The sequence below is a fragment of the Nicotiana tomentosiformis genome, chromosome 1 (genome assembly GCF_000390325.3).
Source record: "Nicotiana tomentosiformis chromosome 1, ASM39032v3, whole genome shotgun sequence".
NCBI classification, from domain to species: Eukaryota; Viridiplantae; Streptophyta; class Magnoliopsida; order Solanales; family Solanaceae; genus Nicotiana; species Nicotiana tomentosiformis.
This window is the reverse complement of record NC_090812.1, coordinates 40829139-40850582: the sequence shown is the minus strand read 5'-3', so window position 1 is coordinate 40850582 and position 21444 is coordinate 40829139. Positions and strand designations below refer to the sequence as shown.

The window sequence follows — 21444 nt, the reverse complement described above, 5'->3', positions numbered from 1 at the left end:
TGAGGAAAAATGCGTCTCTATGCATGTATGTCATGTGTGCATGCTAATGCCATGTATCTCAGAGATGAATCATGTACTCACACTCTTAGAGTACTCAATCTCACTGGCTCACACTTTCCACTCATCATGCTCAACCACTCGGTACTGTATATAGCCCATACGGCCCAGGGAAGATCTATCCCAGAATATATACATCACTGACCATCAGTCACTCAGTACCGAGGAAAAAGGGCAATCTAACCTTGTGGAGAAATCCATCTCCAGGTATCAAGTACTTCGGACAAATCCATGTCCACGGAAATCCATCCCTCAATAATATCATCCGCGCTCACTGGGGGTGTGTTACAGACTTCGAAGGGGCTCCCACATCCCAAGCGCTATCATAAGCCAGATCCAGGTATAAATCAATATAGCATGTTGCGGCGTGCAGCCCGATCCCATAGCTGTTACTCATAATCAGGCTCTCGGTGTCACTCAGTTATCAATCTCTCCAGTCTCACCCAAGGGCTCACAATGTCATGAAAACTGATACAGAACAATGATATGATGTATTAATAAGTAACAACTGAGACAGATATATAATATGAATGCATGAATATGATTGAGTACGAAATATCAATGAAATCAGTGAGATGATAGTAAGAAGCGACCACTATGGGTCCTAACAATATCAGCATAAGGCCTAAACATGATAGCTAGCATGATTCACAGTTCAGTTACTTAATCACGTGGTGAAAACACAGATATCAACAAAATAGGGCCACTAAACAGTGCCATGAAAACAAAAGAGTCACAATTCACCGGGTGCACACCCACACGCCCGTCACCTAGCATGTGTGTCACCTCATCATCAATCACATAGCACGTAACGCGGGATTTCATACCCTCAATATTAAGTTTAGAAGAGTTACTTACCTCGAACAAGCCAATACCAACACCGAGCAAGCCAAGCGATGCTCCAAAATGCCATCCCGCACGTTCCGACCTCCAAACGGCTCGAAACTAACTAAAAACAACTCAAATACATCAAATAATGCTAAAGGAACCAATCCCAATCGAAAAGGTCGAATCTTTAATCAAAAGCCCAAAATCGGCCAAAAATCACACCAGGGCCCACGCCTCGAAACTGGACAAAACTCCCAAAATCCGACAACCCATTCAATTACGAGTCCAACCATACTAGTTTCACTCAAATCCGACTCCAAATCGGTGTTCAAAACTCAAAAATTCCTATTATGAAACTTTAGGCCAAAACTCCCAATTTCTCTCTAAAATTCATCAACCAATTGCCAAAAATGAAGATAGATTCATGAAATGTAATCAATACTGAGTAGAGAACACTTACCCCAATCCTTATAATGAAATTTGCTCCAAAAATCATTCCATTCCGAAGTCCATAGCTCAATATGTGATAAAAATGACCAACCCTCGAACTTATTAACATTCTGCCCAACGAATCCGCATTTGCGGTCAAATTGTCGCATTTGCGACCACCGCTTCTGTGGATGATGCCTCGCATCTGCAAAGCCCATGGAGACTGGCCCTTCTGCACCTGCGGATAACCCCTCGCTTCTGCGCAAGCGCAGGTGCACCAACAATCTTCGCTTTTGCACCACTCGCCGCTTCTGCGGCCCCACTGTCGCTTCTGCGACCACCGCACCTGCGCAAACCAGCCGCAGGTGCAGTCACACTAGAACCAGCAGCAAAGAACCTTAGCCAAAATTTCCAAAATGTTCTGAAATCAATCCAAAACACGCCCGAGCCCCTTGGGACCACGCCCGAATATACCAACAAGTCCAATAACATAACACGGACCTACTCGAGGCCTCAAATCATGCATAATAACATCGAAACGATGAATCACACCTCAAATCGAAATCTATGAACTTTAAACTTTCAAATTCAATAACTCGTGCCGAAACATAGCAAATCAATCCGGAATGACTTCAAATTTTGTGCACAAGTCCCAAATAACATAACGAAGCTATTCCAATTCCCGAAATCACAATCTAAATCCGATATCAAAAAGTCCACTCCCGATCAAACTTTCCAAAATTTCAACTTTCGCCATTTCAAGCCAAATTCAACTATGGACCTCCGAATCACAATCCGGATGTGCTCCTAAGTTCGAAATCACCCAACGGAGCTAATGGAACAATCAGAACTCCGTTCAGGGTTCAAATTCACAAAAAGTCAAACTTGGTCGACTCTATCAAATTTAAAGCTTCTAACTGAGAATCATTCTTTCAAATCAATTCTGAATAACCTGAAAACCAAAACCGACGATTCACATAAGTCATATTACATCATACAGAGCTACTCATTCCCTCAAACAATCGAGCGAAGTGTAAATACTCAAGACGACCGGTCGGGTCGTTACATCCTCCCCCACTTAAACATACGTTCGTCCTCGAACGTGTCCAGAGTTGTTCTCAAAGCCATCAAACCGCCGTATAACCTTGCCATGCACATACCCGGGGGTGATCTCACGTCACCCTATCCCATATAGGCCCGACAACACAACATGACTGTAGTTCCTTAATTCAACCTAACCCATAAACCTTAGAATCCAATTTCCAACATCCACAATATCTATAAGATCAGAATCTCGTATCTACACACTATATAAGTCTGAACAAGTTGTACCAAGCCGCAACCATAACCCAAGATACAATCGCATGATATACCACATATCTCAAATACTCGAAGAAATGATTTCTAATCACAATAGCTGCTCAAACAACCCTATTTCGGCAATAAACCTCATGTCAAACCAAACCTCGTCCTAAAACCTTCGTACACTGCCGATGATGAAAGAAACACACGAAAACTCATACCATTCATCAGACCAACAAGTCATGGAGCTCCCTCTCCTTCTACAAGAATTATAGCCAATTTCTAAGCTGACTTCCGATATTATCCTTCCAAATGTACCACAATCAAATCCGATAGCATCCATTCTAGGTCCAGTGACCTCATCTCATCCAACACGACCACTCCAGTGACATGACACACCCATACAATCTAAATCCACAACCCGTGCAATCCGTGCACCAATAAGCAACATTCCAAATGTACTCAATCATGGAAAAATAACTCAAACGAGAGAACCGTCCCGCAAGCTCATCAAGTACCACCACCACAAAATGCTTAAACCCATCACACACTATAGAACCATAACACACGAATCTAACACAAAGGATCATATTTCCGCATAACTCTGATGCAATGCGCGACCCTATCCCAATACTGGTCCATATGAAATACGTCAAGCCACCCTGCTAAAAATCAATAACCATGCGCAATTCGATATCAAGTAATCAAAGTGCATTACCATAACCACAGAGAAGAAAATGACACCATGCCCCACAAACCCGAAAGAACATAACCAATACGCCATCAACTAAGCAATACTCAATACTCTTCTCGCTCAAATTCTGCCATAAGACCATAACAGAACTGCACCATATGTGCATATAACCAACGAATCACAACTCCTCGTAGCATATAAGAGTAACTCACAGATCGTCTCAGAACACGAATAAGCTCAACAACAACCGAATGGCACATCCCTTAACAATAGCAGTATGGAGCCAACCAATCCGACTCGGTGCAGAACACACATCCATATTGGGCTTACCAATGAACCCCACATCAACTCTCGTCACCCACAATAGATAAATAACCCTCCGAAAGTCCACAATAACTGAATCACAACACATACTACCTTCTGACTAACCTTGGCTACGTTTTCACAGTCCACAACCACGAAATAATTTACTCATAAGGACTCCCAGTCTCCAAATCGATAGAACACACGAATCACCATATCTGATCTCAACTCCACCGCCTGAATGTCTAACTCTTTTCCAATACACGATCATCCCACGAGGAATACTTCTATAATTCTTCTGTGCCACAAAGCAAAATTTGAACATCAGCAGTCGATCAAATAAGAGAGTGCCGCAATACCAATGAGGTATCCATAAATCAAAACAAATTGCCCCTTCTGAAATGTATACCCTCATCAAGCCATACCAGATAGTAATATCATTTACCTAGTCGTCCAAAACTGTCTATGCTGCCTAAGGACTTATGACCTTCCCTTCAAAATTGAACCGTGACCTTACACATGCAATTCTCAATCCTACACAATACACCGCACATACCATGCCATCATACAAAAAATACGAGAGCTTCGTAATCCACTTCTAGTCACCACCAACTGCACACTTAATTAGCCAAGAACTTTCCATTTGATCCCATCCCGGAGAAAATCCTAATACGCAACATATTTTTCACGCCGGTAGGAAATATACTCCTCGAACCGTGGTAAAACCCAGTGGGAACTCTTTGAAACCCATTTGCACACAACCAAGCTATCAGAACTGAATCTCTCTAACTCACCCAGCCACGCAGGTCATCAAAACCCAAGAGCATTGCCATGAAACACCTGTGGAGACTAGCCACATCATAAGTACCCAAATAACTGATTATCTCCATTACTGTGCTGATCCAACCTACTGCCACGTTGTCCTATTTCTCCAAGTCCCTTCCAAATTGCCTTCAAATTGATACTTCTCCTTGCTGGAACACCACAATCCTTAACTAAAATTCACCACACAAGAGACCCTAGTATAAAACCACAACGCCCTAAGGCCCATAAGCCGTTGACTTCCCTCTTAAGCACCCTAAAGAACCACACCCGAGATACCCACTCTAAAGAGACCTTATGTGAACCTAAGACTATTTCCTTCACCTTCTCAACGCAGAAATGCATAATCCACAATGATATAAAAATGCCACAAGTCTCGACACCATCCAATGTAACTCTCAGTTTCTAGCCATGTACCAATCTTGAAAATTCCAAATCACTACATATAATTCTTGAGTCTATTAGAACCATTTTCGAGAGTCAATATTCTGCTCAAATCTCAATTACACCACCCCAAACAGGCCAAACGACTGGTGCCCCATTGGCACGACGACACCCAAAGGAGTAACCCACTCCTAAGCAACCGAGCAAATTCCTACTCCATGTACACTACATCCTTCGCGAATAACCACTCAGTTATTTTATGATTCCCGTATACCCATAGAGTGTAATGCAACCTGTATCCAGAAATTCCTTTACCCGAGTCATCTTTGATCTCGACGCCTGCAAGTCATAACTGATTCACCATTATACCCCAAATCGAAACCAATATAACACATAACTGTGCAATCAACTCGTCGATAGCAGACTCCCCCTCTTGGCTCAAGGCCACAGAACAAAACACTCGATAACATCACGATACCCATACTCTATCACTGCCAGAATCCCGCACTGAAATTTAACTAAATCCTTCGCAAGCTCATGTAATACAAACCATATAATACTTTAAATCGTCTCCAAATCTCGCATTCACCCTTGTAATAGTCAAGCTAACTTCCACAAGAAATCCAAACTCAAATTGCAACATATATCATTCACTGGTAAAAGAGAAATCTCTACAAAATATCATAAGGACCACACAACCTCAGGACACCTCGCAGGAGATAACCCGCCTGCTCTGCCTCGAACCGACATCTCTCTATACCCTTCCATAGTCACGACCACTACACAATCACTTAATCTTCTTGATTCTGAACTCATCAACAAGACATGAGAATCTACTTCACTCCACAACTAAACAACATGAGAGATTCCTCAACACACCCATAACTCGAGACCATACGCCAAATCAAGACAGAAATCAGACACCCCATAGTCCTTGCTACATCTCAAGTAAACTTTTCTCGTCACATTCGAACAATCTGAACACATTTCGCAGTATCATCATACTCACCCCATAGTCATCCAATCATAAATTCCTCTAACAGGGATACCACCGGACATATAAGTCCCACAAACACGTTTTCACACAACCGAAGTCTCCGTGCTCAAGCCACCGTCAAAACCCAGCCTCAAGTCCCCCAGACTGGTCCATCATCAACACACAGAAATCACATCTCCCTCATCCAGGAAATCACCAGTTGTCCCTGCACAGCCGATACCGAGCGCTCACGTGCGCATACGAATGCGTGGAAGGAATTCGAAGGATTACACTTCAAGCTGAATCAATGCCGCACGATAATGAAAGAAAGATGGGAAGTATATCCTAAATGTCATGTAGCCTCTCGAAGATAGGTATGGACGTCATTATATTGATCCGCAAGACTCTACTAGACAGTTGCTCATGACTTGTCGAACCTATGAACCTAGAGCTATGATACCACCTTGTCATGACCTAAAATCCGACTAGTCGTGATGACACCTAACCCAACCCGCTAGGTAAGACAATTAACCACCAACCAATTCCAATAATATTTTATAAAGTAATTAAGTAATGAAAAGTCTTAATCTTATGCATTCCCCAAGAACTGGTAGTACAAATCATGAGCTTCTAAGAATAGAGCTTACAAAGCTGATATGAAGTAAATACACCTTCTATTTGAAAAGTACATAAACAGAATTTTTATAAATCTAAGGCTACCATGAACAAGAGACAGCTACAATAGGAACGCATATACATCTTCAAATCCGGCAACTATCAAGCACAGCAACAATAACAACCAACATCTACACGCAATGTGCAGAAGTGTAGTATCAGTACAACCGACCCCATGTACTGAGTAAGTAATAAACCTAACCTTAGGTTGAAAGTAGTGACGAGCTGGAACATAGGTCGGGTCCAACACCAATAACCAATAGCAGTTTATAACAACGTAGGGCATATAAATAAGAAAGCAATTCAGAAATAAAATGCTCAGCTTTATCACAATTTTCCGAAAATAGTTTTCAAGAATAACAGTGAAAACCCAAATCCTTTACCGAAATCGTCGAAAAGTATGAGATAATTTGAAAACTGTAAATCTTTCCAAAATTCCTTTCCAAAAATAAGTAAGATGTTTCATTTCCTTTCCAGATAGCAAGTGTGAAATACCTCTCTATGCTCACATATCAATGTGTGTAAAAGTCATAAATGACGTGATACCGTACAACACGAGGAAAGATGCGTCTCTATGCATGTATGTCATGTGTGCATGCCAATGCTATGTATCTTAGAGATGAATCATGTACTCACACTCTCAGAGTACTCAATCTCACTGTCTCACACTTTCCACTCATTATGCTCAACCACTCGGTATTTTATATGGCCCAGGGAAGATCTATCCTAGAATATATACATCACTGACCATCAGTCACTCAGTACCGAGGAAAAAGGGCAATCTAACCCTGTGGAGAAATCCATCTCCAGGTATCAAGTACTTCGGACAAATCCATATCCAGGGAAATCCATCCCTCAATAATATCATTCGCGCTCACTGGGGGTGTGTTACAGACTCCGGAGGGGCTCCCACAGCCCAAGCACTATTATAAGCCAGATCCATGCATAAATCAATATAGCATGCTGCGGCGTGCAGCCCGATCCCATAGCTGTCACTCATAATCAGGCTCTCGGCCTCATTTAGTCATCAATCTCTCCAGTCTCACCCAAGGACTCACAATGTCTTGTAAACTGACCCGGAACAATGATATGATGTATCAATAAGTAACAACTGAGACTGAGATATGATATGAATGCATGAATATGACTGAGTACGAAATATCAATGAAATTAGTGAGATGATAGTAAGAAGCGACCACTATGGGTCCTAACAATATCAGCATAAGGCCCAAACAGGATAGCTAGCATGATTCACAGTTCAGTTACTTAATCACGTGGTGAAAACACAGATATCAACAAAATAGGGCCACTAAACAGTGCCATGAAAACAAAGGAGTCACAATTCACCGGGTGCACGCCCACACGCCTGCCACTTAGTATGTGCGTCACCTCATCATCAATCACATAGCACGTAACCCGGGGTTTCATCACCTTTGCTTTTGCGCCACTTCTGCGGCCCCACATTTCGCTTTTGCGACCACCGCACCTGCGCAAACCAGCCGCAGGTGCGGTCACACCAGAACCAACAGCAATGAACCTAGCCAAAATTTCCAAAAAGCTCTGAAATCAATCCGAAACACGCCCGAGCCACTCGGGACCACGCCCGAATATACCAACAAGTCCAATAACATAATACGGACCAACTCGAGGCCTCAAATCACGCATAACAATATCGAAACGATGAATCGCACCTCAAATCGACATCTATAAACTTCGAACTTTCAAATTCAATAACTCGTGCCGAAACATAGCAAATCAATCCGAAATGACTTCAAATTTTGCGCACAAGTCCCAAATAACATAACGAAGCTATTCCAATTCCCGGAATCATAATCCGAATCCGATATCAAAAAGTCCACTCCCGGTCAAACTTTCTAAAATTTTAATTTTCGCCATTTCGTACCAAATTCAACTACGGACCTCCGAATCACAATCCGGACACACTCCTAAGTTCGAAATTACCCAACGGAGCTAATGGAACAATCAGAACTCCGTTCCGGGTTCAAATTCACAAAAAGTCAAATTTGATCGACTCTATCAAATTTAAAGCTTCTAGCTGAGAATCATTCTTTCAAATCAATTCTGAATAACTTGAAAACCAAAACCGACGATTCACATAAGTCATATTACATTATATGAAGCTACTCATGCCCTCAAATAACCGAGCGAAGTGTAAATGTTTAAAACGACCGATCGGGTCGTTACAATCAATACTCTACCTTTCTCGTCTTTAATGCACCTCACTCGATGCAGGTCACGAGCCTTCCTCTCTCTCGCTTTGGCCAGCCAAAATAACTTCTTATCCCCACCTTTACCCCTCAGTTCCTCATTCAACCAACCAAACGCAATAGTCTTAGCCTCCGTGACCGCTAATTTTGCCTCCTTCCTAGCTTCCTTATATCTTACTCTGTTCGCTCTCCTTGGCTCCTCGTCGGTGTTCTTCACTAACTTAAGGTACGCCGCTTTCTTTGCTTTCACTTTACCTTGGACCGTGTCATTCCATCACCAGTCGCCTCGGTGCCTGCCAGAGTAACCCTTCGATACCCCTAACACCTCTCTCGCCGCCTCTCTTATACAATCCGATGTCGCCGTCCACATAGTGATACCAATTATTTGTGATTCTGATGTAGTTGTTGTATTTACACTAAAAACTTGGTCTGATGTTCGCTAGAAACATATATTCCGTGCATGCGTGATATTTAGGCAACACTGAAATGACCTTTAATGTGTCTTGATAAACAAATTATTCATTATTTAAACAAAATGAATATCAATAGAGCAAAAATGAATATAGATGATTTACATAGCCGATTTTAATTAGTTTAATTTGAGATTAAGACACAGTCGATTGATGGATTATTCGTCTGTCATTTTCAAAGAAAGAAGTGATACTGTAAAGATCTTAAGGATACAAATCAGCAAGAAAATGGAACTGCTAGTCAGTAATCTAAATAAAATGTCTTCCATTAGGCAGTGGGTCAAGAAGATATCAGTAAAAGATGGAGAGAACGTTATTTTCCGCAGTACTAATTATTTCTCAACTTCTTCCAATTCTCAAAGAAGGGTCAACTCCTTTAGTAATACTTGCAAAGAGCTTAGCAATCTCAAGTTGGGTATTGGCAATTATTTCTGTTCGCTTGAGGTCCATTTCACCTCTTTTGGCCTCAGCTTCTGCTCTCATTCTCTCAATCTCTCTCATTGTCTCCATTCTTGCTTGCTCTGACCTTACTACTACTTCTGCTAGTAACCTTATACTCTCCCCAATTTCCCACCCTTCTGCCCTCTTTCGCTTGTTCTTTGATTTTTTCTCCATTGATCTCAGTTTCACATTCTTCGACTTGCTCTTGTCGTCGCTGTAGAGGGCCGGCGTGCTGCTGTTTGTATCCATTGCATGTTTGTCTGATGCTGCATTGTCCGACAATTTGGCATCCATTATGTCTTCCTGAAAAAACAACTTAGGGAACTTTAATTTCATGCTCCTTAAAAAAGATGTATAGTACTATACAAATTAATTGTTAAGATGCGCAGTTTTTGAAGTATGGTTTTATGAGTAACTCCTACTATCGTGCAAGTTAATTTCATAATTGCTACTTTTTTCACAAATAAATTTGATACTTGAGTAAAAAAGGACAGAAAAAAAGAAAGATATTTGAGCTGAGCTAAGTTGGTTTTGATGATTGACAAACCAAGTTGGGATGATTGTAAAAGAACCAAGTTGCTTGAAGCCTACTGATCTGAAGTAGAAGGACGTCTCCTAGTGCAATCATGATTGGAAAATCAATTTCGGCTAAAGTTGAAAAAATCGTGATAGTAATCTAAAAGGAAAATATTAACAGGAGGAACTTGTGTCCAACATGGGAAGATTAATTACGGGAAGACTTACATGGAAAGGAAGAGGCGTGAAGGAGTCTGGTTAAGGAAAATCCAAATAGAATCCTTTTAAGATATATGTTTCTTAAGGAGGTGACCGAAGTACTTTAGGTTTTGGAGCCTTAACTTGGAAAAGATTTTTTGCTCAACCTCATTCCTATATAAAGCACCGCATTATTATTGTTACAAGGCTACCATTATTTTGCACTAGCATAGAATTTATTCAAGGCAAATAACAACTCTTGGCAAGAAAGTGCTTTCAAGGATTTACGCAGCTCAACTGAAGAACCAGGTCTAGGAGACAAAGCTGCTTAAGTTCTTTAGTTGTTTTGGATTTGAGTCAATTGCTCTTAATTGTAACCTAATTATTTTTGAGAAGTGTAATAATATGTTAGCACGCAAACTTTGAGTTTTTGTATTAGCTTCCTAGACTAGAATTAGTTTGGGAAGGGGTAGCTATAATAAAGTTGATTGTAGGGGAAGGGTATTATTGTTAGTTTTCTTGATTATAAAGTTGTAACCTAAAATCCCTCTTTGAAATTAGAAAAGTTTGGAGTCAAATTTTACTGGGGTAAGTCGTGATTTTTACTCTTTAAACATGGAGGTTTTCCACGTAAAAGTTATTGTGCAGTTTAAATTTCACTTTACTTTTGTTTGTGTATTTTGTTACATTCAAAAACCCAGATTCTATGAAATTGCAAAATCGGTCAAGACACAAGTCAAGTAGTCAACCCCTTCTTGTGTCTGAGTGTACTTTAAAATATTGTCGCATGCATACGTTGTGAACTTGAGACATATCGTTATTGGAAGCTAGATCGATGTGATGGATTTCGTTCTAGCTAGTGCTTGAAAATAACATTTCAAAGTTTGTATGTTCTTGTTACTTAAGTGGATAAGTTTTATATTATAGAGTATATAACTTTAATCCTACAGATCGATTTCGTATATATAGCTCAAAATTAAACCATGTTTTCTATATAGCTCAAAATTAAACCATGTTTTCCGAAGTAATCCTTTTTCACATATTTAAAATTAAGAAAACTAGACTTTAATATCTTTTTATCCAAATATAATCTTCAAATGATCATTTACTTAATCATAAACACACCAAATACATGGAAAGGTGTGCTATTTTAAATATCTCCTTCAGGAAGTATTTGGCGCAAATGAGGAGCTCTCTGAGTTAAAAGGTGGTTCATTGTTCATTAATTAATTACTTACTTGATTATTATAATAATAATAATAATAATAATAATAATTATTATTATTATTATCATAGTGTTATTATTTTCTATTTTGTATAAGCTAAGACTAAATTAAACATTCAGAACGACTCTGACCAGAAAACAAAAGTGCATGATGAGGGAGCAGAAAAACACTTTTTCCAAAAGTTGGGGTTCAAATTTCTCTTCGTCGTTAATTCATAACATTAATAATGCAAAACTATCATTTTAAGCACCAACGCTATATCTCTTTTCTTATACAATTATTTCAACTACTAACCATTTAGAATTGAAGCATATTCTCGAAACCTGGTGGCGATGAGTGCGTTAAAAAATCATACTAACATACATAGGGATTTATGTCTCCCTCTATCAAGATCATAATTATTTCAAATTAAGATATATTATGATTCTTTTTTTTTTGAATTGAAAATAGTGAATAATCGTAGTTAAAATTGTAAAACAAATAATTTGAGAAAATGGATGCATATAGAGTACGCTTGACTAACCTTTGCAGCTCTATCAACACCATTAGACCCATTCGAATTCTGACCACCATTCCCAATTGGCACAGCCGTCGGCAGCGGCGGTGGAGGAGGCGGAGGAACCGGAATAGGAGGTGGCGGTAGTACAGCTGCCGGCTGCGGTGGTTCCACCACAGCCGGCGGTGGAGGAGGAATAACCGAAGTGGAAGCTGCGGAAGCATTATTTCCACGTAACAAAAGGTCAAGGCGAGGATAGAGCGGCCACGAAGAAGCATCAGCGGCGGTGGCGGATTCCGATCGGTACCGTTTCTTCATCGACTCAATTTTGTTCTTACACTGCGTCTGTGTCTTAGGAGATCGCGTGGAATTGCCACGCGCCGACACATGTTTCGCTACGTCTTCCCAATCTTGTCCCTTGAGCTTAGCTCTGTTACGGAGTATCCATTTAGCTTCATAAGCTTCGAGAAGGCATGAAACTGCTCCTTCACTCCATTCATCTCTCTTCAGTCTATCACTCGTATTATTGCCAGTGGCAGCATGGTAATTTTGCTGCTTATTTCTTGGAAAGAAATCATCTTTACTAGAGATTTCTTGATCCATATGTATCTAATCCTCTTTCATTTCCTATCACTAATTTCTTCTAGCTGTTATACCTAACCGCTAGCAATATATGTGGGAGAGGAATTGAGAGGTAGAAAGAAAGAGGAAATTAAAAGGAGGGAAAGCCACTAGAATTAATTAAAGGGGGGAATAAAAGGGAAAGAGTAGTATAGTAGCTAAGTAATTGAAAGTCTTAGCTAGGCTCTTGTAGTTTCAAAAGGTTGTCAACTTTAGGATTCTTATGCATTAAGGAGAATCATGGAATTTCTTAAACATACAGAGCGTGACATAAGAAAATCTTGTTAGTGATTGTTTAAGATATTTGCTATATCACAATAACCGAATCAAACTTTATGCTCGCGTTGGACAGCTGTGATTGTTCAAACATTTTAAATGGATGCTACATATATATATCTTAATCCTCCTATTTCTAATTGCTCAAAAGACTTAATTCTAGGGGTCGTTTGATACGCAGATTAAATTATTTCGAGATTATAGTTATGAGATTATGGATAAAATAATATTAAGTTTGATGGGATAAGATAGAATATCCAAGATTAAGTTTGGGACAAAGTTTATACTATGTTTGATTGACGTATAAATTTACTGCCAGTCAATTACATAATATAAATTTAGTATCACATATTATCCCACCTTATCGTGCGTACTAAACGATCCCTAAGAATTTGTGACTAGACTTATACATAGGCGGGTGTACTTATATATTCATATAATTACGGAACTTAGTTATCGGGGAAAAAAAGAATAAGTTCAATTCTCCTTCACTTGGTTATCATCATATAAACGAAAGTAGTTTAATATGTTTGACTTGAGCTAAATGTGTGTAAATAAACTCCATTTGTTAAGCATATTATTCACTACACGTAAGCTTTTCCTGTTAAAAGATTCCTTGTTCAAGCCTCAGAGCCAAAAAATTAAAATAAAGAAAGAAGATGAATTTGTTAAGCATAATATTTACTAAGCGTAATGACCTTTTTGATTGGATTATAATTCACTGTTTTACTTACAGTATTCCTTTCACCTAATTTGTCCAACAAACGAGAGAGACTACAGGAGAGGAGCCACTAGCCTATGACTGAAAAGTGAAAGGAAAAGAAAGTAGAAGAGATGGAAAATGGAGAAAAAGGCCAAGTTATAGTGCCCAACCAAAACGACAGAAGGAAAGATGGGCAGTGTTAACTTTGTCAAATGAGTTAATGATAGTAAACCAACTTTTTTTCCAACTTTTTGTTAGTGTTATCTTTTTAGGTGAGTAATGTGTTGGTTTTGTGACTTTGTTTGAAATGTGATTTTGGGGCATATATCTTTCGGCTGTTAGCGTTGATATGAAGCCAACCATGACATCCACCGATAATTGGTGACCAGTCACGTGGGACTGTCACCCACTTCATTTTATCACTACCACCCCTTACCATCCTTTTTAATCTTTTTCTGTTTCAGGTTTTTTTTTGTAACTTAGAAATTTTCAAGATTACATCTAAGCGAATTAAGAATTTGAAGTTATGAATTTTAGACGTAGAGTTTACGAGTTCTTAAGTTTGTTATATATTTATATTTAGTGAATTCTTAATAGATATATAAAATTAGAATAAAAAATAAACTTTGCCGAACTCCTATTTATACTATATATTATTCTTTGTCACTTAAATATTAAGCTTTGCTTATAGTAAAAGGAAATTCTCATTTTTTGGTGGAGTATCATTGACCACTTGAGACCTCAAAGATTCGATTGACTGTAGCCAAAGTATTTGTAACAATTTCAGGTACTATGCCATTTAGATTTAAAATTAAGTATCGGTGCTTAGTCATTTATTACCTTCAGTATTGTTTCGACACAAGTGAAATTTTAGCATCAATCGAAATTTAGCCCTTTGGACTTCTGAAGATACTGTTTGTATAAATATACTTGTTCAAGAAAATTTTGTTTGGTTTAATAGTTTTTGATGTATTCGTGAGTACTAACTACTAACTGAGAGAGAAGAGTTCTTTTTGAAGAAAAAGAAAATCTAAAAGCCCTTTTACTGAAAAAGATTTTTGAGACTGCCTTTCGGAGAAAACCACTGAAAAAATCCAGATATAATTTTAAAAAATCGAAGTTTGAGAAAACTTTTCAGAAACAGTCTCTAGAATGATGCAAAAAGAATATCTAATGAGGTGCAGCTCAATTCACCGAATTCAGGTTTGATTGCCAATTATATTTACTCTTACCTATTATGTACAGAATACAGATGTACAGTAATATTCTTTCTTTAATTTTAGCCACTAGCCAATGCGCTTTCGTCATTCCAACTTATTAGCAGCTTCTTTTTTACTTTTTGGGCCTTACCACTCACTTTTCAATCTTTTTTGCCTATTCTCCACATTTTGCTGACTTTTCACGTACACGTGAGGACTATCCACCCAAAGATATTCTGGGGCGAGATCTTTTCTCCATCAAAGGTTTGCCTTTTACTGCTGCCTACCTTTTCTTTCAATTTATCGACATATTTTAATTACCATTAGAATTTGTTTGTTTTAGTGCTTGTCCCATTAGGTGTGTCTTTCTACACAATTTAAATAAAATAAAATGTGAAAATCTTACATGTTTGTCACTGATTTTTGTAAATAAAAAACATCTCGACAATTATGCATTTGGCATTTAGCCTAAAAGGGGTGTACTCTCGTATCAAGGAAGTCGTTATCTCTCCTATAATGGTTTGGAGTACTTATAGTCCTAGTCTTAGTGGTGACACATTCATGCTCGATTCGCTATGGGATGCAAATTGCAATCCCTTATAGGCAGTGATATGCTGCAGCTGATCTAATCCTTAGATATTTATGCTTAGATGACACCTATGAGCAGTGCGGATCTACAGTATCGGTATGGGTTCTCGGAAACCTAATAACTTTTATTTGGATCCTATATTTGTATTGAGAAATAATTAATATATATAAATTTTAAGTTGGGAACCCAGAACTAAAAAAAGCTGTTGGTTTAGCGGTAAAGGAGGATCCAACTTGGGTTTGACGAGGGTTCAAATACGGTTTGACAATTTTTAACTTTACTTTTACTTTTTGACAAGACAACACCCGCATGCACTTATGCTGTTTCCCTTTTCTTCCTAAAAAACCGTTGAGATCAGTTATCGTTTGTTTATCTGGTTATTATTGTATATTAATTTAAGATTGCTGTGAATCCACAAAGTTCAAATTCTAGATCCGACTCTGCCTATGAGACTCGCTAAATCAATGGTGATGGAGCTGTTGGAATTGCCACATAGTCGATATGCAACGTTATGCACCACTGGAAAAAAGAGTAATCGACTGGCTCGTGAAAATCGGCGGAAAAGCATGTTATAATATCTATCATTGACTCATCGTATTGAGATCGTTATGACTTAAATTTGGTTATACACAAATACTATAGTTTATATCAGACACATGAAGCTCGCGTTGATTACATTGATAAGAGAGTTCAATAACGTCGTCTCATGATATTTGAAAATCTTACATGCTTGTCACAGATTTTTGTATATCAAAAACATCTCAACAATTACTATAGTCTCTCAAATTGCCTCTGTTGCTGAAATTCTCAACAGAAAATTGTGAATAATCTGCGAAATATGTGTTTAGAATATAAAACTATTACCAGATATAACAGTACATACAACTTACCTTTTCCTACACAAATCGCGGCAAATCAGTACTGCGTCTATATAGAAGTGTCTCTTGTTATTTAGAAATATTAAGACTTAGAATGAACTGGAAAGCCAGACAGTGAACTCAAACTGAAGGTAAAACTTAAAGATACAGGGACGTTCATCAACAATTTATGAGCAGAATACTCCCTCCCTCCCTCACACACACAGCAAACAAGAAAAGAGTGCATTATTGAAAAAACAGATGTCTTCTTTCTCATTCGAGAAAACAAATGAGACAAATCCCTCAAAAACAAACCTCCATGCACCAAAAAGCCATTTGGGGTTTCATACTTCATGAATAGGCACTTAGTTAATATATCAGATAGTCAATGCATTTTGAGCAACTACCTCATTTTTCTAGAAGTGGATAAGGCTAGCAGAAAGTATTGGAACCTTGGCCTGAGTCCAGTAGAGACATAAGGTACCTCATTTTTCTAGGAGATGAAAGAGATGCGGAAGACAACTTGCAGTTGATACAAATTCAAAAACAACTGAGAATACAAACATGAATATATTGCAATAACGCATCATATAAGCTCCAAATTTCTAGAGAAGCAATTCCAGGATTGTGCAATGCTACATCAAGGTAAATTTGCTACCTCACCAGCTCAAAACTACCTAAAAATATTCAATTAATACTAAAGGTCCAAAACTTAAGCTAAGTAACTACAAATATAGATCTCGAGGTCCATCTACTATACTCATTTGCATACCTTTGATATTCCTAGAGCAGTTCTCTCGTGTTTTCTCCAGATGAAGAGCAACTAACCACATCAGAGATGTCTTCCCGAGACGTTGAGTACAATAATTGATTCTTCCTCAAGCTTCAACAGCTTTTGTCTGCTTATGAGACTTCTAAGTTGCTATCTACCCTGTTTTCCTATTCGCCTTAGAACTTATCCACCACTATGTGGTGGGTTTTAGTTGTTAAACATGCAGAAACCAATCTAATGTAACCACAATATATGCAAACAAGATAACAGTTCAGGTATGTCCTTGAATTATTCAAGTTGGCATGTAATCAATCAATTATAAAGCAGTGAGTTACAAACCAATCTAATTATGCAAACACATATCAACTCAGATGATTTTCCCCGAATTAATCTAGCTGGTATGAGATTATTCAACTACAGCACGGTGACAACTTACAAGACAACAAGTCAGAAAGAATCTAATCTACCACAACAAGTGACAAATCAACTTATTACTTACTCTTTAATACGTAAAGTTGATATAGATTAATCATCTATAAAGCAATTGCATTGTTTTTCCACTTGCAGGTACAAACTTTGTTAAGTGGTTGCAACTTTTTGATAAGGGTCAAGTGGTTTACAACCTAATTATGTTCTAAAGTCAATCAATCTACTTTGGTGCCATCAATCTACTGATGGTTATCACTACTCGGTTGTTTGCTATGAAGATACATTTAGTTTCTATTGATAGCACAGCCAATCTGCAAATCTACATTGATCAAATCTTGTTGGCAGTAAGAGATGTCACCGTGGTAAAGAAAATATTTAGAAACCTTGCTTAACAACTTATGATCCCAAAAGTAAATGAGCAAAGAGTACCGAGTGATAAAGATACTATTTAACAAGCTATTGTATAACAATGCAAAGTGCGTTAAAGTATCTACTTAACTAACGAAACCTAATCTTTTAGATCTAAAAGCATCAGAAGTCGATCAAGTCACTGAAGCTCGAGTGCCAAAAGCATGGGAAATGTTTGTTTCTTCTGCTTAAGCTTCTACAGTATGTACAACAACCCCATTAAAGGCAAATTTTAGGCTCGTACCTAGTGAAACCAAAAATGCTAGAAATTATGCAGACTACTTAAAAATATCTTCTAAGCCATTGTTAATATTCAAAATTAAATTAGAATAAAAGGTTAACAGCTTGTTTGGCCAAGCTTCTTTTTGGCGTAAAGTGTTTTTTTTTTTTTTTGGTTGCTAAAAGTGCTTTTTTCTAAAGTTAAGGTGTTTGGCTAAGCTTTTAGAAGAAAAAAAGTGCTTTGGAGTAGAAGCAGAAGCAGTTTTTGAGAAGATAGTTTCTCCCCAAAAGTACTTTTTAAAAGCTTGCCCAAACACTGCTCAAAAGTGCTTTTCAAATTAATTGGTCAAACACAAATTGCTCAAAAAATACTTTTTTGAAAAACACTTTTCAAAATAAGCTGATTTTAGAAGCTTGGCCAAACAGGCTATAAGAGAACCATAATTGACCATATTCGACGAAAGCAAGAGTGAGAGAGAGAGAGAGAGAGAGAGTGTAACTGGATTTCATAGTTCTCATACATTTGTTGTGGATGTGCTCCAATGGTTCTTTCTTGATCTAGCGACAAGAATAAGAAATGTGCAAATTTACAGTAGAATAACTTTCAAAATACGAGCATATTAATTAACTCCAACAAAGCCTATAAGAAATAAAATCAGATGTTCCACAAACAAAAAAGGGAAAAAATATATAGCTACCGAAGCGCTGAACAGAAGATGTGTCATTCAACAAGATGGTCTCCGCAAGCTACAAATTCATGTCTCTGCCCGTGGAACAGGTAATTAAAATGATGCAGCTACTACATCGATAATTAGGAACTATTAGAAATGCATGGGAATTAAATGCTATTAACCATACTTGGAACTTATTAAGAGCCCGTTTGGACATAAGAAAATTTTCACTCTTTTTAGAAAAAAAATCACTTTTTTCCAAAATAAGTGTTTGGCCATAAATTTTCAAATTTTCACTTGAAGATGGATTTTGAAATTTTTCAAAAATTTAAAAAACTCCAAAAGGCTGTTTTTCAAAATTTTCACTGAAATCACTCACAAAACTTCAAAAACAACCCAAAATTATATTCATGTCCAAACACAACTTTAGTTTTCAAATACCATTTTCACTTGAAAAAAAAAATCACTTTTTTCCGGAATTTTACATAAGAACACTAAATTTATTCATCTGCAATGCACCAAACTGAACAACTAAGTCTTCTTAAATAAGCATGATCACATGTCTCAAAAGCTTAACAGAAAAGAAACACAAGCTGTTGGGTTTAAACACGTAGATGTAGTGCCTTGAATCAAATGTGCTTTGTGTTGTGAACAACAAATAATGAGTTAAACCTATAACCTTTTAAAGCTATAACATTGATGGACCAACAAACTCCTGTTGATGTTATAAAGGGTAGTGGCTTGGCGCACATAGAATTACCAACCATCATGTATGTATAATTATTAGGTCACATAAAAAAGCCAATAGTAAGGTCCATACTCAATAGACTGAACGATTCTCGTTTTCACTCCCACAACCAGTATCTTTATCATCAAGCAGGTAACCCTATGGTCCTTTTAACAATATCTTGTTGCTAAAATACATTTCTGAATACAAAATAAGAAGTGCCTCAAACCTTTAAGGTAAGTGAAAAGAAATGTTGCATCCACAAATTAGAAATAGAAAGAGAGAAAATTCAAATCAAGTGGTATTCCATTTGTTTTAGTTAGTATTCAATCCAAACTAATTCTTCCAATTACATTAATGCATTTTCACTCCCCATTCATTGTTATAATCCCACAAAGAGTACAAACACGAAATCTAAAAGAAAGGTATCTATACAAACATAGCCAAAGAGATATATTTGACATACTCATAATGAATGGTTTGAATTTGATAAGCAGTCCATCTGCTCCTCCTCTTGAAACATACAGGAACTCGCATCAAGTATCTTCAACAACGTCATTGCTTTGCTCCTGCCCTTATCCGTTCCATTTTCCGCCACTTCAATAATGCCATCCACTGCCCCTAAAACTGTGTCACGAACACTGTTGGCAATCTCTTCTCCACCGCATTGCACCAAATTCAGCAACGCTGAAACCGCGTTCTCTTTAGTTCGACTGCTTGATCCAGTCGAACTATCCAACAAATCCACCAATACTCCAACACCTGATACCTTCCTAAACGCCTCCCAGCTCTCCTCACACCCCGCAATTTGAGCAATGACAGCTGTAACATCCTCTAATATACCAACTCTCCCGTCATGACACAGCAGCGAGAACAACGCGGGTACTGCCCCAAGCTCGATAATTTGAGCACGATTCAGCGGGTACAGCGCAATACCAAAAAGGGCTTTGAGCGCATCTTTTACAGTTCTAGAATCCGAATTAGGGCTTTTAATGATATCTACAAGCCCAAAGAGAATATCGCGCTTGTGGCCGATGATGGACCGATACGACTCGACCGTCAATAAGCTGAAGATGGTGGCAGCGGCGCACTGGACGACGAAAGGGGAAGAAGGATTACGGAGAGCGTGAGAGAGCGCATCGAGGAGCCCGCGCGTGGACATCAGCAAGTCCTTGGAAGAAATCGAGAGGTTATGCAACGTGGCGGTTGCGTTCTCCTGAGACAATTTGTTCGACGAGTAGAGCGATTCCGCCAAATACGGAACCGCGCCGGCGTCGGCGATCAACGGTCTGCTGTCGGAATCGTTCTTTGAGATCAATCTCAGCTCGCAAATTGCTTCTGTACGTGTCTGCTCCGAGACGGAACTTAGCTTCGTAACGAGGTTCTTCACCGCCCTTCGTTTGACCTCCATTTCCGGCCTTCTCCGATATCTCCTAGGAAAATTTCAGCATTACTATTGGATGAATTGATCACAAATTCCTTTATATAGCGGATAATAATTTAGATATACTATTGTTGACTTTATGTTAGAGCGTTTGGTGTGCTGTGGTTTTTAGAAGGTCAGTCAAACTTTTGAGGTTTCTATACAGACGACTTTTCCGTTCAAGAAAATTAAATAATGGGAACTTGAATTATTGGAAATTACCATTTGGACTTTTAAAACCTTTTAGTAATTTAAAGAAACTCACCGAGAATTTCATAATTCCTACATATGAAATTTACAGCTTTTGCATTTGTTGGAAGTTAACAAAGCTATTGGAGGAATGTGTTACTAACGACTCGACCGGTCGTTTTGAGCTTTAGTGCATCGTTCGCTAGTTTGAGGCTGTGAATAGCTTCACTTCATGTTTTATGACTTGTACTCGTAATCGCAATTAAAATCGGAAGGTTCGGAGTTGATTCGGATGAGAAATTCTCAATTCGAAAGC

At 38.3% G+C, this 21444-nt stretch overlaps 2 protein-coding genes across 2 annotated transcripts; both read right to left on the bottom strand.

Annotated features, from left to right (window-relative positions):
• Positions 1-9318: 9318 nt before the first annotated feature.
• On the bottom strand, positions 9319-12968 carry LOC104090261 (trihelix transcription factor ENAP2). The gene is made up of 2 exons (XM_009595322.4): positions 12073-12968; positions 9319-9912 (listed from the first exon to the last, which is right to left on the bottom strand). The coding sequence occupies exons 1-2, from the start codon at positions 12646-12648 to the stop codon at positions 9508-9510; spliced, it is 981 nt and encodes a 326-aa protein (XP_009593617.1). The 5' UTR covers positions 12649-12968; the 3' UTR covers positions 9319-9507.
• A 6836-nt stretch (positions 12969-19804) lies between these two features.
• On the bottom strand, positions 19805-21056 carry LOC104090260 (U-box domain-containing protein 4). The gene has a single exon (XM_009595321.4). The coding sequence runs from the start codon at positions 20925-20927 to the stop codon at positions 19983-19985; it is 945 nt and encodes a 314-aa protein (XP_009593616.1). The 5' UTR covers positions 20928-21056; the 3' UTR covers positions 19805-19982.
• Between the last annotated feature and the right edge of the window lie 388 nt (positions 21057-21444).